Here is a 17,291-nt window from a genome sequence, read left to right as displayed (position 1 = left end):
AACCAGTTAGTGGACACTGTTTAAAAGTTGTGATTAGCAGAGCAAGAAAAGCAAAAGAGGGTTTTAAGAAGTCGCATCAGATAATGTTCTGCAGAAATGTGCTCCCATTTGGATATTTTTTTTTCTTTTCAAGAGGTTCATGTTGATAACTCTTCATAAATAGATTACTTGGAGTCATTAAATGTTATTTTAAAATGCTCCCCCCACCCCAGAATGTTTTCACGTTGAGATTCTTTTATTATTTTAAAATAGTTTTTCTCTCACAGAATGTTTTCATGTTAAAATTCTTTACAAATTGAAAAAAATCACACCTAACCACTTATTGTATACTCTAAATGTCACCTATTGAACTCCTTGTTTCTCGCAAAAAATTTCATTGCTTAATATATCAACAGTACATTTATTTTTGAAAAGTGGACAGAAGTGAATTTATCTTCCTGTATTTTCTCTGCCTGTATTTATAGCAGAGAATTTTTCCCCCTTTATGATTTCATTGGATATTCTAGCTTAAGAAGTGATTGATGGTTGTTAAGGTTTAAGGATGTTTTGGTTCTAAAATTAGAAATAATTCATGGAGACAGAAAGTCCATTTCTTTTATTCCCTTCGTAATATTTAGTATCAAAGACATCTGCCAGCATAATTCTAAGTTCTTTTCTACATTACAGAGTTTACCTTGAGAAACTTCTTTCTAAACAGGCGAGTTATCATATGAGAATAAGAAAGACAAGGGAAATAAGACTTGCATCACTATTAGGTTTTCTTTATTAGTCATATATGTAAATATCATACATTACATGCAAGAATATCACAATACAACCCAAAACGTGTATGGGTTCTGGCACATCAAGAGTAATGCAATGCAAACATTTATATTATTTTTACATACAACTGTCTTAAACAGTCAAATAGGAATGATGTAGAAAGAATTTAGTGATGTGCTTACTGTTTGATATTCTAGACAACATTTTGATCTGCATATGAGACCATTATGATGAATCAGGTAATTCTTTTGAAAGCTACATCTGAACATCTTGTCCTACCTGGAAATGTGCATAATGATAAAATGATAGCTTAGTCTTTACTGAAAGTGAAGGTACTTATGTTTTCAATAATAAAAAGACATTATGATGGGGTTAGTACCTTAATTAAAACAGAATAAACAGAATATTGAAGGAAAACTTCCAGACATCACAATGAAAAGGATGTTGTATGTTTTTAAATATTATTCTTTGTGTATCAATACAATGAGCAATATATGTATTTGTCTCTCATTTTCCTCGTAGGGGCATATAGATGAAACAGATTCCCAGGGAAGTATTTTTGAAAGGTAGATGTGGGAAAAGGTCTGAAAGACAAGCACAAGAAACAAGTTCTGCTCATTGTTAAATCTATGGATTTCATACTATGTTTTGAAAAATGTGGTTATGTTTTCATTTATTTGGATACAAAACCTGTCAAATATGAGCTCTCCTAGAACTTTCTTATGCTACTGGTTGGCATTTCCATTTGCTCTTTAGGTATTTGGACAGATGTAAATTAAAATGTTATCCTGCCGTGGGGCAGGACTCCAGCTTTCATTTTACCCTGATGTTTTCAAAAAAAGAGATCAGATTCTGCTCTTCTGTCATACCAGGAATGCATTCGTGAGATGCATGGGTAGAGGACTGATTGGTCATGTTAGGTTTAACTTGAAGCTACAGAGTAAAGAAGGAACAATTCTGTTGCCCTGTCTGTTGCTGGGGAGGAAGGTAGTTTGTGGGCATGAATCTGTTTAGAATATGTGAATTTAATCATGACAGATTCTAACCAAGCAGATTCTTAACAACAGTTTTATTTATTTTATTTTTTTTGCCACTGAAATATTATTGGTATATCTTAAAATTAAATGTTATTAGTTGACTCAATTTCAAAATAATTAAAAACTGACAGCATACCTTCTCTTTTCTAGCGGAAATTATCATTGGATAGCAAAAATGTGTAATGAATATTAAAAAAATTGATGACAAGTGACACAGCACCTAATGTTTAAATTCACACTTTAAAATAAAACTTGTTTATTTGCTACATTTGATAGATTTTGAAGTTTCTTTTTATAAAGCTCTGTTTGTAAAATGGTATCTTTCTTCATATAACAGCAAGATAAAAACAAGATCACTTGTCATTTTGGTTAGAATTATTATTTACTTAGGTGAGAAATTCAGGATACGTTCTGCAAAAAGAGGAATGACTTAGTGGAAACTCATTTCTTCTTTAATTTCCATTAAACTAATGAGAATTTATATGCCAGTATAAAGTGTATGATAATTATTAATACATTTCCATTAATATGAAAACATAAATTCCCATTCATATCCATATACATACCTATACTTCTTTTATCTTTAATAAATTCCCATAAAACAAGGGCATATGTGGATATGTGTGTATGTGTATTTTTTGGCATATAATGGGAATATATACACTAATATTTATAACTTAATTCCTATTAAATTGATGAGAACTTATATTCCAACATTCAGAGTGCTATAGTCAACACAGACATTTTATGATAGGATTATTAGATTATAAATAGTAACATTAAATTCTATGGATTAATATTTTATGATGGTTCATATTTTCAGTGAAGCCGATGGCTTGAGTAGAGATAATAGAATGATTTGAACTTCAAACTAAGATTGAAATAAAAAAGGTATGGTTGAAAGCATGTTGAAATTTCCATTTTATTTCCAGAATAAAATGTAAATTATGAGTTTACAAGTAACTTATTGATTCTAGACTTCCAATTAAGGAGGTAAGCCCTTGCTAATTTTTGTTCATTGATTACTTTTTACTTTGATCAAATTTACCACATGGTTTCTAAGGTTTTAGTTCACCATGTTGTACATATGTGTGAATGTGCATGTATTTGGCATATTGTGTGTGCATGTATGTGCGTGTGCATGAGTGCACTCGTTCATGCACATGAATGTGTTTGCATGTGCCTCTGGGTACGTGCCTGTATCTGTGTGCATGCATGTGCATGTATGTGTGTACTGCATGTGCATGTATGAGTGGATGTGCATGTATATGTGCATGCATGTGTGTGTGTGTATCTGTGTGCTCAAACATGTGTGAGTGTTTTGGGGAATGGTGGTAGGTATTTTAAGGTATGAAGATGCGTAGCACCTGATCAATAATGGAAAATTCAACCAAATCGCCATTTGAAAAGACAACAGTGGTCCTTGGATTCTTGAGAGGCTGCAAAGCTGTTCCCACTGGTCAGAGGGAACATGGTGTGGGTTTTTCCGGCTTTCGACTAAATAAATATGTTTAAGAAGATATATGGAGCTATTTTTCCAATGTATTTAGATGTCTTTGAGAAATCAAATTCACACTTAAAAGTGTTATCAACATTTTAATTTCCATTATGGATTTTTCTCAAACCATGGGCATTAAAATTCCAATGATATATGTATGTGAGTCTCAATATTATGAGATCTATGCTTTAAAATATAAAAGGTACAGGGAGGTCAAAACCCCTATTCTATTTTAGCATTGAAGAATCAGAATGATTTATGTTTTTTAGGTCCAACCCAACATTAAATTTTCCTATTTTTTATGAACATATCTGTGCCTTATGCAAAAGCAGAGCTAGAAGCAACACTTCTCGTTTTTAAAGCGATGCCAGAAGCACATAACCTTTAGCTGGCATGGCCATTTCCTGGATTTGCCTTCGATAACTCTCAGTTCTGCTTGAAGTACCAGGCGGCCTTCCTCTCCTGGTGCCTGTAATTGCTCAGTTTCAAGCTGTTTCTAAGTGAGAAATCAGCTAGGCAGACAACAGCCAGCGTGTGGCTTCAACTCTCTTCAGAATCAATAAGAAAACAAGTAGCCAAACTGATCTCTCAATTTTCTACTGGAAGCTTCAGTCTCATTGTGAGAAAAAGGATACTTTAAAATAGAGATATCCATGCACATGTGCCAAGCTGTCAGCAGCCTGTCCCTGCAACCTCAACAGACCACTTCATTTCTTAGATTTCACTGGGATTTATTGTAGTGAATGTTGCTGACAATGATAGACATCAGCCATTGAAGGAATTGTATTAGGTAACTTAATTTATAGATTTGGTTATGATAAGATTTGGTTAGAAGGGATGAGTTCATTCTAAAAGTGAAAAAGGAATCACGTGATCAGGATTAACTCTACCCCCATGTTTTTCCTTCGAATAAATGGATGGGATCTATTTAAAACAAACAAAACTCAAAAGCAATGGAAAGTTTTCAGGTAAACTCAAATTTTTCTCAAGAATTTTTTCCCCCAGCCTTTGCAGAAGTTATGCAATTGATTCATAGATAGAAAGGGGATTCTGAGAACACTTGCCCAACTACTCTTTCCAATACCGAGTTTATAAATCCTGAAAATAACCTGTTATTTGAATCTAATTTTATAGATGCAGTAGCTTGCATGGAAAATACCAGCTGGGTAGGAGGCCTGTTGGCTTTCTCTATTCCCTGGTGGAAATAAGGGCCCTAAATTTCCATAAAGCAAATGAGTTTTGAGTTAATACAGTAGTGATCAGTAGCAGCTCCCCACTGAGTTTGAGCAGGGGTGAGCCTGGGGGCAGATGGGAACAAACTGTATCATAGCCAAAGGAGTAACAGGAAGCCTTGTTATTCTCCTGTTTTCCAAGTGGACCCCTGCAGAGGCAGGAGCAGGCAATTGGAGTCAGGTTTCCCACCTGCAGAGAGGCAGGAGAACAAGAATCAGCTGATGGGCTTCTAGTGCTGGTAGGATATTGGACATTGAATTCTGACTGGCTCTCTATCAAAATGACGGACAGAAGGAGACCCCAGGAGGAGAAATGGGGACTGTGGGTGGCCTGCTATGGTGTCAAGTCATGGCATAGGCACCTCTCAACTGGTGGCATTGACCTCCTACAGAGGTCACTGCAAAAGAAAATCCATTCAGGAGAGAGAGGAAAGGCTTTTGGGTCTTATTCTCAGGAGAATATTGTCATGTGATGAGAGAGGCATTTTAGGGAGAAGGGAAGAACTCTGAATACAAGGACAAATAACAAACAACATCCACCTCAAATCTCCAAATCAAAAAGGAAACAAAGAACAACAAAAACCTCTCAAAAAACTGGGCAAATGAGGAACAGGCCTTTGGAAACCCCCAATGGCTCCTTTTGCCCAAATGCACATTAGAGATGGGGCCGTCTCTCTTTTGAAAGTCTCTGGTAGTCAGAATCCTTAGACAATAATGCTCAGTAGTTTTAAAGTAAGATGTCTTGAAACATGGCAAAAGAAAAGCCCTATGTACCGTCTGGGGGTGGAAGAAAAGCACAGAGTTTAATACTGCTCTCAAGTCTGTGTTGTGTAATGGTGTTTTCTCATTAAGGGAAAGTGAGGACACTAATGTCACTCAGAGTCCAGAAGGGTCCCCTGGCTCACCTCTTCTTGGAGAACTTCAGAGGGCTCACAGAGAACCCAGCACCTGCAATTAGGCTTCCTAATGCAGAACTGCCAAGAACAGGGCCAGCAACTCCACCCAGACTTGCAGATAGAATAGGCACCTGCTAATTCATAGGCATGGTTGTTTTGATGTCACAGAAGTGAAGGGTGGTGACATGGCCACCATAACCAGATATGAACTAAGAAAAGCATCTCTAAACCAGAAGCCTGTCTCCAGAGGCAACCAGGGCAAGGAGAGCCCTGCTAATATCATGCAGTGGTGGGGCACATCTGCTCCCCTCCAAGGGGAGGAAAACAATGGCTGTTCTCTTTCTCAGAGTCCTCTGCTTTGACTTCTTGGGTAGGAAAATCACAGCCACCAGGTCACACACATGTAATCTCCTCTCTCTTCTCTCTGGTATTCATTGACCAAATTAATTAAATTAATGAATCTCACTCTTGCTGGTGGGCATATGTGTCTATGTTCAGTTTCACCGGGGATCTAAGCCATCACTTTCCACCCTTCCTCTTCTACTTATTTCTTCCTCGGTTCATACCACTTCTTCTCTCGTTTCCAGTTAGTATTTTGTAACTCTGGTATTCATGGGGAAATTTCCTAACATTATCAGGTAATGCAAATTGAACACTTATGCATTTAAAGCAAAAGGTAATAGCCTGCTTTAAAGATCTCGGTCTTTTCAAAACCCCAATTTCAAGACAAGAAGGAAGTGGCAGACAATATTTTAAACAACCTTTTCCTGAGACACCTTTTGTTGCTAAATATTTTTATTATGGTGCACGCCAAGAGGTGAATTTCCCCTGTCTCCGGTGTGCTTTAGCTGGGCTCCCTCTCTGAAATCTTAAAAGAATGCATTTTTTCTTTATAGGCAATGCATATATTGCTAAGAAGGTAATACTACTAGTTGGAACTTGAGCAGTTGATCTCTTTTTCAATGAGACAGGCTAGATTTCACACACATGATGGTGGGCTGAGAAGTAAAGTACATTTGATTTGAAAAACAGTTCTGGGTGACCATAAGTGATTAAGACATACAGAGACAGGCAACTTCAATTACCACAAAAATGGGTTATCCTCCTTTGTGGGATATGATTAATAACCATTATTTCAAAACCAAAAATGAAGACACATCACCTGAAAATAGAGTTACTTTAAATTAGGTAGAGGGGAATGAAAGGAGGGGAGGGGATAAATAGACAGGAAGGATAGTATAATGAATCAGACATTATTACTCTATGTACATATATAATTATATGACAGAAAGGATTCCACATCATGTACAATCAGAAGAATGAGAAATTATATTCTGTCTATGCATGATGTAGCAAAGTGCCTTCTACTCTCATGTATAACTAATTAGAACAAATAAAAAAATAAAATAAAGTTTTGAAAAAGTCAGTTGAAATTTTTTTTCTAATTAGATTCAGTTGGCTCTTGGACAGATGTTCCACAGTCAGGCCCTTTGATGGGCTTTTGCCTTTGACCTTTATGACAGTATTCTTACACACAACCTGGTTGAATTGAAACATCTGGAACTATTCTGATCAATCTTGGTAATTTTTACAATACCAGAGGACTGGTTTAGCTTCTGTGGTGTTCTAATAAGAACAGAACTTTTCCTGAAAACCGGGTCAGTAAAACCATCTAGTGAAGCTGCTGGTGCTCCAATGTGGCCCTGAAAGATCTTACAGAATCTGTGCAATTTTGACTAGATGGCTACCTACTCTACAAAACATCTGAGTACTTTTAAAGATGATTTCTTTGGATAAAGGTGATCATGCCAACTACTTTCTTTGAGTGTAGTAAGGTGTGAAGCTAACTAATTCCAAGGGGAGGAAAATAAAAATGGCAAGTGCTCCCTTCCTTTCTTACCCTGCGCTGGTTCTACTTGGTTCTCCATTCCCATTTCCCAAATACACAATCCTGCCTGCCTCAGACCCCATGGTGTCATCTAGGAGCATCTCACTCGATTGCAGCAGAGTTTTAATTGTCTCAGCGTAATGAAATGCTCTCGGTTGTTAATGGATCAGAGACACACTGAATTTCTAGAGTTTGAGAGATAAAGGGGAACTGGATTCCCTGGATGCCGAGTCCAGGACTTGCAGACATGAGCATTTTAAGCATTATTTCCAGGTGGTTTGACTCTGAAATGCAAACCTGAATCTCTCAAAATGCAGAAGAAGCAGGAACTGTCCCAACTTCCTCTGTAGCTTTGTAAAGTATAAGTGCAATTCCATGTGCAGACTTTAGTGAACTTCTTGGTTACTCCAAGCTAAGAGGAAATGCAAAATGAGTTGAAACACATGTGATTAAATTTGTATCCACTGTGTGATGAAAAGAATGCTGGAAGATTAATTTACCTTGGAATGTGTGCCCAGGGTCTAGAAGCATCCATTCATATATTTGAGTTAAGAGGTGCTTTCAAAGATTGATATATTTAATTTTAATGTTTTCAGAGTGCCAAAAATTCCTTTAAAATGCATACACAGCATTTATTCAATGTTATTTGAAAAGTACTTTGTTACAAGATACGCATCTTCAATACCCCCTTAATCCACTTCTCATTGTCCTAAATCTCAGTGTCAGTGGTGCCTAGGTTCTTTTATTTGTGATGCACCTTCACATGGCACTGTATTGGATGAATGAAATTAACTTGACCATCTGCTTCCTCGTCTAGGAAATGCCATGACAAGAACTTGAATACTGCCACACACTGTAGCACATGGAGCTGTTGGCATCTGGGTTGGCTTATTTCTTATTTCTTTGCTTATTTATTGGTGTTCATAATTCCTTATATTTTAAACATTTTGATGACAATGGAGAACAATGACTGTGGGTTGAAATTTTTTTCTGATTAAATTCAATTGGCTCCTGGACAGATGTCCCACAATTGGACCTTAATGATAGTCTTCTTAAATGCAACCTGCCTGCCCTGTTCTCTCACTATGATTCTGAACCATCTCAAACAGGGAGAAAAGGAGGCACTTCTCAGGGTTTTGTGCCAAAAGTGATCAGAGATGGTTTCCAGGGATGATTCCCTTGAGGTTTCGTCTGCCTATTGTTTTCTTCGACATTGACAGTTTTCATTTATAATTTTCACGACACATAGGGAGCATTTACTACCTGGTAGGCCAAGCTTTTTATATACGTTTGTTATGGTTTGGATGTGAGGTGTTCCCCAAAAGCTCACGTGGGAGACAATCCAAGAAGGTTTGGAGGAGAAATGATTGGGTTATGAGAGCCTTAACCCAATCAGTGAATTAATCCTCTGATAGGGATTAACTGAGTGGTAACTAAGGTGGTAAGGTGTGGCTGGAGGAGGTGGTTCACTGGGGGCCTGCCTATGGGTATGGATTCTGTATCTGGTGTATATCTGCTTCCTGATCATCATGTGAGCTGCTTCTCTCTGCCATACTCTTTGGCCATGATGTTCTGCTTCACCTCAAGCCCTGAGGAACGGAACCTGTCTTCTATGGATTAAGGCCTCTAAAACTGTGAGCTCTCAAACAAACTCTTCCTCCTCTACAATTATTCTGGTTGGGTCTTTTAGTCACAGCGGCAAAAATGTTGACAACGTTGTCTTCCTTGATCCTGATCACAACCCAAGGAGGTTGCTGTTATTATCCGAACTTTTAAGAGAAGACAGGAGCTAGGAGAACTGAAATATACTGTTCAAAACCACAAACCCAAACACTTTCACAACGTGTCTTCAGATGCAGATCTGTAGGACATTAAAACCCAGGCTTTGAGTATCTTCACAAACACATATTCCATGTCAACCAATTAAGATTAATCCAGAACATTACAGCAAAATGTTTAAAAGTGTGACCAGTCCCCTTCTGAGCTGCTCCCCACGGGCTTCCTTCATGGATCCATGGAGTCACTCTTACCCCAGCTGGGTCTCCCCCCTCTCTTCTTTCCTTTCTAGTGACTGGTAGGGAGAGAAGGACATGGGGGCAAAACAGCAGTGAGGTGAAGGTGGAGATGGAAGTAAAGGCCACCACTGCTTTGGACATAGCCAACTAGCCCTCCTACCCCAAGTCATCAAAGTAGCAAGACTTCTGCTTCCTGTCTGCAGTCTGTGTCCCTGGGAAACCACCCTAGGAAGCAATCCCATCCCTAAGGGGTGAAATAAGAAGGAAGAACAGATAGAACCCCGTGTTTTCTTTATCTTCATATTTACAAGGAGCTGTAGCCCACCTAAGTTGGGGTTGTTACCTCTCTGCTTGTCATGAATTTTACAACAAAAATGGTTTTCCAGGCAAAATGTCAACAATGTGTTATTTAGAATGTCCTGTTTGTCAGATGAAGCCCTTCATTGTGCGTTCTATGCAGCATCTAAGAGATGGCGTGCAAGAGCCTTTTGCATACATATGCGCTTGTAGGAAAAGTTGGACCAAGTCCTCTATCAAGACTGGACTGCCTCAACCACGTGCTGGACAATTCATACTGAGAGAGGCTCATCAGGCAGAAGGAGGATGGCTGAGAAACAGCCTTCTGTGCAGAAACCATCTCTTGAGAGAAATCCTATTATCATGGCATGTTCAAAGCAAGAATCCTCCTCCCCAGTACTTATGTACAAATACTTCATTCTCCCTTAGTGTGTTTCATTTGCAATTTTCTGCATTAAAACTCTAAATCTTTTTCAGGCTCTGACTTTAATTACTTTTATCAGAAAATGTGAAAAAAAATTAAAACATTATGTGTTTCTATCTACTTGAGAAATGGAGCTCACCAGAGACCAACACAAAGCATCGTCAGGAGGAAGCGTTAAAACATTTATCTTGGCTTTTGTTTTTTTCTCCTGTAGTGGATCCTGGGCTTGGGCCCACATGATTACAGCTGGCAGGATCTGAGATGGAAAATTCAGTCCTTCTGATCCCTGACAGCTGTCTCCTGTGTGCATTGCCTGTGGATGTCTGGAGTGTATTTGTGTCTCGTTAGATTGATGAAAGGATACACATTTTACAGTCGAGTCTCTTAGCAGCTCATGGGCTCCAGAACACTTGCAAGGGAAGCAGGAGCCGTGTTTTGTAGATAACTGCAGTGGCAGTGCACTGGATGTATTTAGACAGATGTGCAACGTGGCTGCTCAGCAGGGCCGTCCAGCTCGCTGTCTACACAGATCAAATGAAACGGGCATTCACCAAGTCTCCACTGGTATCACCACAAAGAAAGCCAGTCTAGGAGAGGAATTGTCTTAGAGAAACCACTCAGAAGACTGATGTTTTACAAAGAAAACTTGACCATTAGCAGAGCTCAGAAAAGACCCAAATATTGGTGATGATATTATTACATAATTGCAGTGTTCAGGGAAACGGTTTGGGGCCATGGTGAACATTTCACATCCAAGTAATTAAACAAGGTTGGAAAGCAGATTGCCTGTTTTCTTCTGTGGTTGTTTGAGTCTTTCATGTTTTGTGATTAGGTTTATCGAGTCCATATTTTTTTAAAAAACCATTGAAACTATTCTGGCACTCAACAGAAACATCTGTCATTTTATCACACTGATTCAAAAGGCGTCTGTATTTTGAGCTGAGTTTTAAAAAAGGAAAATACTGTGTACAGTGTGGAGAGAGGAGTGAGAAGGGAAGAGTGTGTTCCAGTGTTCTGCTTTCTTGGGCATGAAACGATGAGTTGGTGGGCTGACTGTTACCCTCCGTGAGCACTTAAATGAGAGCCAGCAAGTGAACACTGACAGCCTAAGGAACTGTCACCTCCTGTGACTCTCAGGAGGTGCTTGCCCTGTGGGAGATCAACCCTTCTGCAGCTGGTCAACGCATTACTGGATGAGCTTTTCTGTTCATCTCTTGCCTTTCCATTACTGTCTCTTAGACGATAGGAAACCAAGACATGGAAGTGCAAATGGTGTCTTAACCAGATGGCAATTTTAAGGTGAACTTTAGGGTCACAAATAGATCACCTCACAAAAGATTAGAGAGACTGGGACTTTCCACAAGACGTGCGTGGTCAGAGGTAGCGTTTACTTTATGTGTTACTGTGGTGGATTTAACAATTGGTGGTTTTTCTTTGACCAGGTCATAAATATTTGCTGGCAACAGAATAGTAAGTACAGAAGGGCCACCATCAATGATGACCCCAATTCACATACCACAGCAGACTGTGGTCCCCTCGGGCGACTTCCTTGTGATTATGTACTCAAGCCAGGGTCATGGGTGGGATGTACTCTTTTCCTTTCGAGGGCTTGATAGCGTTTGCATGTCCCTATAAGGTGCAGAGCGGGGAAGCCAGAGAGGACAGACTGGAGGACTCGGAAGCAGGTGCTTGCCTAGGAATCTCAGGCTCCTGTCCATCTCACAGTGACTCGTTTCCACATGGATAGAGGCTTCTAAGTCAGGGAGGGTCTGAATGGCAGGAGACCCCATTAGGGCAGAGGAGCGGTTTCTGCTTCCAGATTTTCCAGCTGAAAGGAGAGAAAAAGCAAAGACCATGAACACTTTAGATTGGTTGTAGCACGTGTTAATTGAGCATCTTCTGTATGTAAGAACTGCATTGAGGGCCCTTAGGTATACTTTCACCTGGAACCCTCGGATTTTTCCTAAATGTCAAGACATCAATTAATCCTTTCAGTCCTTAGGAATACCTCTTGGGTCAGTATGAATATGCTTTAGCATTTGTGTGTGCAACTGAAGAAGAACTTACGCTGGCTATCACAGGGCTATTATGGATGGTTTCCTTGAGAGAATACTCATTAAGCCAAACACATTTTCTCCCTCTATTCTTTACTTTCTTCCTCTTTTCTTATATTCAAGTCATTTATGACCTGAGCAAAATTTCTAAAGGAAAATTAAAGCCTTTCTTTGCAATGCTTTTAGGATTTTTATTTCTAAATAAAATGATTTTTATTTCTTACCCAGTTCTCAAAATTAATGGATTTTTTCCTTTGAATAACTGATTCAAAGTGTATCTGCTCCCCACCTTTATAGTAAAGCCAGCATATATGTTGAGCATGACATCTGTTCAAGCACAAGAACATGTAGTTTGGTCTTTAAAAAACAGGAGAGAAACACTGTGGAAATGAAATGTCTTGCAATTAGCAAATAATTGTTGACACCACTATTATTGTAATTTTGGTGAGAAGAAAAGGAGATGTTTGCACAGTAAGCAAAAAGGATGCAAGATTATTATTTTTAAGCTTTATTTTCATAGATTTCAAGTTTTAGTAAATGTGCAAAAGAATTCTGTGGTGCAAAGAACACTTTTCTACCTGATGTCTTGATTCATCTACTACGAACGTTTCCTTAACTGTTGGCTTTCTCTTTCACCTCCTCCCCCCAACAACAATTGATACCAAGGTGACCCTTCACCCCTAAATATTCCAGTGTGTATTCCTGAGAATAAGGAAGATTGGATCACTATCACATCAGGAGAGGAAGGCCACCAAGAGCCGGGACTGTGTCTGTACACACTTAATGACTCTGTCCCAAAGCCTGTGACACTGGCCATCTCTGCAGCTAGGACACATCCAGGGAGCATAGCACTGACCCCCGTGAGAGTGCTTGGTCCTGGAGCAAGGCTTCTTAGGCTTCTTTATTGCTCCCCCAGGTGCTGTGACTTTGGCTTTGGGTCTCAACTGTGACAGAGCCATTGCGTGTGTAGCTGCCATCTGGCTCTTTTGCACTGCCCTGGGGTTGCAGGTGTCGGGAACTGGCACCACTATGCTGATGCTTCCCTTGCCCACTCTGCTGCCATGACAAACAGTCGTTTGTCTTCCTGCTACAGTCTCCAGAGTTGCAACGAGACCACCTGCTCATTGCTTGGTCATGTCCTTTAGAGTCTTGTTACTTTTTGCCATCTCTTAAGAGCCTGGGATTTTTTCCCAAAGTGGCATAAAGTTCAGGATGCCAAGGTAGGCAACCCCTCTTTGGAAGGAAAAAGGCAGAGACATTGGAAACTCCCTGGGGCTGCTAGCAATTGTTCTTGCCCAAATGGTACAGAAGCAGGCTGGAGATGACCCACCTCTGTCCTACCTGTGGATGAGCACAAGTTGGAGGCTCCATGGATGGGACTGGAGGTGAGGGATAACATTTAATTAGCTGCCCTGGTGGCACATGCTCTCCTGTGGGACGATACTCACAGAGCATTCTGGGCCTCATCAGAGAGGAAAGCAGAATTTTGCCAAGTTTTTTCCCAACCAAGAATATCTGGAGGGCATTATGTCCCACAGAGCAGGGAAGGAGGAAAGTGCAGGGGTGCTGTCCTCAACACCAAAGAGCTGTCAGAAACTGGGCTGTGGTGGTGGTGTGCGGAAGGAGTGAGAAGGTGGTGCTTCTTGGGTCAACAGTAGCACCCAGGCTGTGCCATGGGGGACCCTGTGCCTTAAACCACTGTATAGATTCGTCCATGGAGACAGATTCATGCCTCAGGTGGTGCCTGCTCTTGTAAATGTCTGTTTTAATGATGACATCTGGCCAACCCAGGAGGCTTTCTTGAACTCAGTAAGTTGCATGAAACACCACAGAGGAGCGATTCAAAGTCTGAGGATGCCACTATGAGAGATTCTGTCTGTCCTGGCCACTAAGATCCAGGCCACAAAGACCCCTCACCAAGAACATGACTGCTGAGTTTTTAAGACTGCCCTCCTCTCCTCAAGTGGAAGACCCCATTGCCTTTGGGGCTGGAGATCCTGAACTGGGAGCTCTGCTGACTCAGGGCCATTGAAGGCCAGGAGAGAGGGGGCAGGCTGGAACCCAGGCAACATCTCTGCCGCCCAAACAAAGCTCAGGATGGAAAAGCCTAGTCCCCAAAGGCCCTGATCTCAGGACAGTGTGGATATGCTTATGAAGGCAGGGCTTCCCAGGGAAGAGACTGACAGTTGATCACCAAGGGAAAAAAAAAAAAAAAGCATCAGATTTCAGACTATGGTGAGTCCTGAAAAGGTGGTGTGTTCACAGATGAAACCACCTGCTTCCGTAGAACTGGATTCCTCTGAGATTAATCTCCTTCTAATGGAGGCACTAGGAAGACACTGGGAACTTCACTCTGCTCCCCCAGAGGCTCACTGCCTGACTCTGCAGAGATAGAGGCCTTATATCATGGGAGGGCACAATGGAGGTAGGGGTGGGGTGAAAGTGAACTTTTATGTCTCTTTTCTTTTGTTTGTTTTGGTAGCAGGGATTGAACCCAGGGTCACTTAACCACTGAGCTACATCCACAGCCCTTTTCCATTTTGTATTTTGAGATGGGGTCTTGCTAAGTTGCTTAGGCCTCACTAAATTGCTGAGGCTGGCTTTGAACTCATGCTCCTCCTGCCTTAGCCTCTCAAGTCACTGGGATTACAGGCATGCACCACCATGCCCGGTTTATATCTCTTTTCAATATTCCTGGTCAGACACTAGGTTCTGTCGAGGGGCAAGGACCATGCATTTAACCGTCCAGATTAGAAATGGAATAAAACGGGGAAGGAAGTAACTGTGATCATTGGGCAGGACTGATTGGACTCCTGTGACACACTGCTTTTGCTGCTTCCATGGCTGACTGTATAATTGGTACTGGTAATTTATGTGCTTGTTCTGTGAATGCTTATGATGTCCAGGGGATTTTTTTCATGCTTTTCAAGAGCCACTTGTAGACAGATGATGGTGGGACAAGTGCACGACAGGTCACAGCTTGGCTTTCGGCTCCCTTCCATGTTTTAAAAAGAAACAATTTAGAATTCTAAATTCTAAGAGAAAAGGCAACCACAGCCTCGATTAAGGACTTCAGTGCAATAAGACCTAATGAAAAAAATGCAGTATCTCTTACAATGGCCCTGTGTGGCCAATAACAAAAGCTGATGGGACCTGGAGACTTATGATGGATGATTGTCAAATGGATTCACATTATAGTTCTGGCTGTTGCAGACCGTGGCCTCCAGTACTGGGTGTTTGGAAACCATGATTGCAATGAACCTATTGCTCAAGATGACACCCGCCTGGACACAGGTCAGGTCTTTTTGCTCATTCTTTTTTACTTGAAGATAAAGACCCTTCTCCTGGGCTGAGCCTCCAAAAATACAATACCATGCTGCCAAAGAACTACTTGAGTTCTCCAGCTATTTACTACTAAGGGATGTTTCAAAACACAGGCCAAGTCTCTTTTTTTCTGCAGGTGAGTTGGTCCTACTGAGTGAAAATATTATATTGAGAGGCCACAATAAACAGTAGATGCTAGATCACATGAAGGCCCAGAAAGGCTCATTAAAAATCTGACAAAAACACAGGAGTCAGCCATCAGAGTCAAAAGTCTTAAAAACAATGTAGTCTGATCCCAGAGACAGTTAAGAAAATGTTCTTTGCCCTGTGGTTCACCACTGTCATACTGGAAGTCTGGCACTCAGTTGGCCTACTGAGGTATCAGAGACGATCTGTGATTTATCTAGTATCCATTTTGTTGAGTTGTATGTACAAGTTGATGGAAAATTAGTCAAATTTGACTGGGGACCTACATAGCAGGTGACATGGAATCAGGGGACAGTAGACCAACCCTGTGGCCCTTCTGGGAAGGAAGTCAGCTTCCATCTGGATGTATCCCTAGAATTCCAGACTGGGTTCCTCTTTGGTACCACTGCCCAATTCATTGAGGGAAGGAATACGTTAGACTCCCAAAGTGTGGGAGAACAGAAGAATTAACGTTTCTTTTTGCTCTTGAATTCCTGTCCCTCAGTCTGGCAAAACTATCACATGGTCCACCAGAGAGAAGCAGCGGTCTGACAGTCCAACTGTGCCACCATTGGATTTATCACCTCCATCCATCTCCTGTGGGAGAAGCTCATGTTGGCCTGCTTGGTCCTGAATTATTCTACCGTACCTGATGTTATCAAAAGAAATTCCTGAAGATGAATCTCTTGTACATGTAGAAACACTCAGAGGTAACTTTGTGCTAATTAAGCTCATACAAATTCATGTGCTTCCCCTGACACCTGAGCACTTGGGGATTATGCCATGTATGGCTGTCCAGGCTACAGGTACTTGGTGACTCTGCCAATCTGATTTAGCAGAACTAATGTAATGGCTGTCTGAATCACCTTAATCAATAAATCCTGGGAAGGAGTAACTTGTCTCCTTTATGCTTCTATGTGGGAGAGAAAGTGCCACAAGATATCCCTTCAAGAGGGCTGATTTTTGGCTCTTCTTTGACTCCTTGCAATTATTGGCACTAATCCTTGCTTGGGTCATATTCCCTCCTTTGGGCCCCAGGTAAAGAGGGATGTTCTATTTGAAGAACACAGTTTTCTGTTTCCATACAGCAGTGTGAGTTACCTGTTACCTGGTCTCAGAGAACACATTCTAGAGACAGACCAAAAACCTCTGTTTACGTCTAATCATGATAACCAATGAAATGGAACCAACTGTAGGAAATCAACAAGTCTGTCTGAACACCCTGATTGTAGATGGATCGTTGATTGGCCTTAGATTACATCCTGAGCAGCAGGGAGGGTATGTATCTGTCTCAACTGGATGAATACCAATAGTGTGGTGGCTCTATCCATGAGTACCCTAAGGAAGGAAGCTACATGATTGTCTGAAATAAGACTTATTAGTCTTTTCTGGGACTTACTCACTTGATCCTAGATTACCGGAGTTCATGATTAAGTTTGATATTTCAGATTGCCCTCATCCTGTGGATGGGATTCTGTTGATAGTAACCTTAATCCACTATTGGTTGAAAAAAAAAAAAAAGGAAAAGATTTGGTCCTAGTGTTCATATGTTTAAAATAAACTGCTTATGGGGTAGCCAAATCATATGAATATTTAAATTCAACTAATCATATGCTGGGCTGACAGGTGAACTACTGGGAGACACAGTCCCCTGAGCATAGGATGCTGATCCTCTGAC

At 40.6% G+C, this 17,291-nt stretch overlaps 1 protein-coding gene across 1 annotated transcript in view; it reads right to left on the bottom strand.

The window, feature by feature from the left end:
* Positions 1 to 11,838: 11,838 nt before the first annotated feature.
* OPRM1 (opioid receptor mu 1) overlaps positions 11,839 to 17,291 on the bottom strand; it is a gene marked incomplete at both ends in the record, with an annotated part of 59,532 nt that continues 54,079 nt past the window's right edge. The window contains one exon of the mRNA XM_081295894.1: positions 11,839 to 11,877. Coding sequence (XP_081152020.1) covers positions 11,839 to 11,877 — 39 coding nt within the window. The remainder of the gene's footprint in view (positions 11,878 to 17,291) is intronic.

This window comes from Spermophilus citellus, assembly GCF_964194105.1.
Source record: "Spermophilus citellus genome assembly, chromosome: 5".
Lineage (NCBI taxonomy): Eukaryota > Metazoa > Chordata > Mammalia > Rodentia > Sciuridae > Spermophilus > Spermophilus citellus.
Note: the sequence above shows the minus strand (reverse complement) of the source record. Positions and strands in the feature narration are given on the sequence as shown.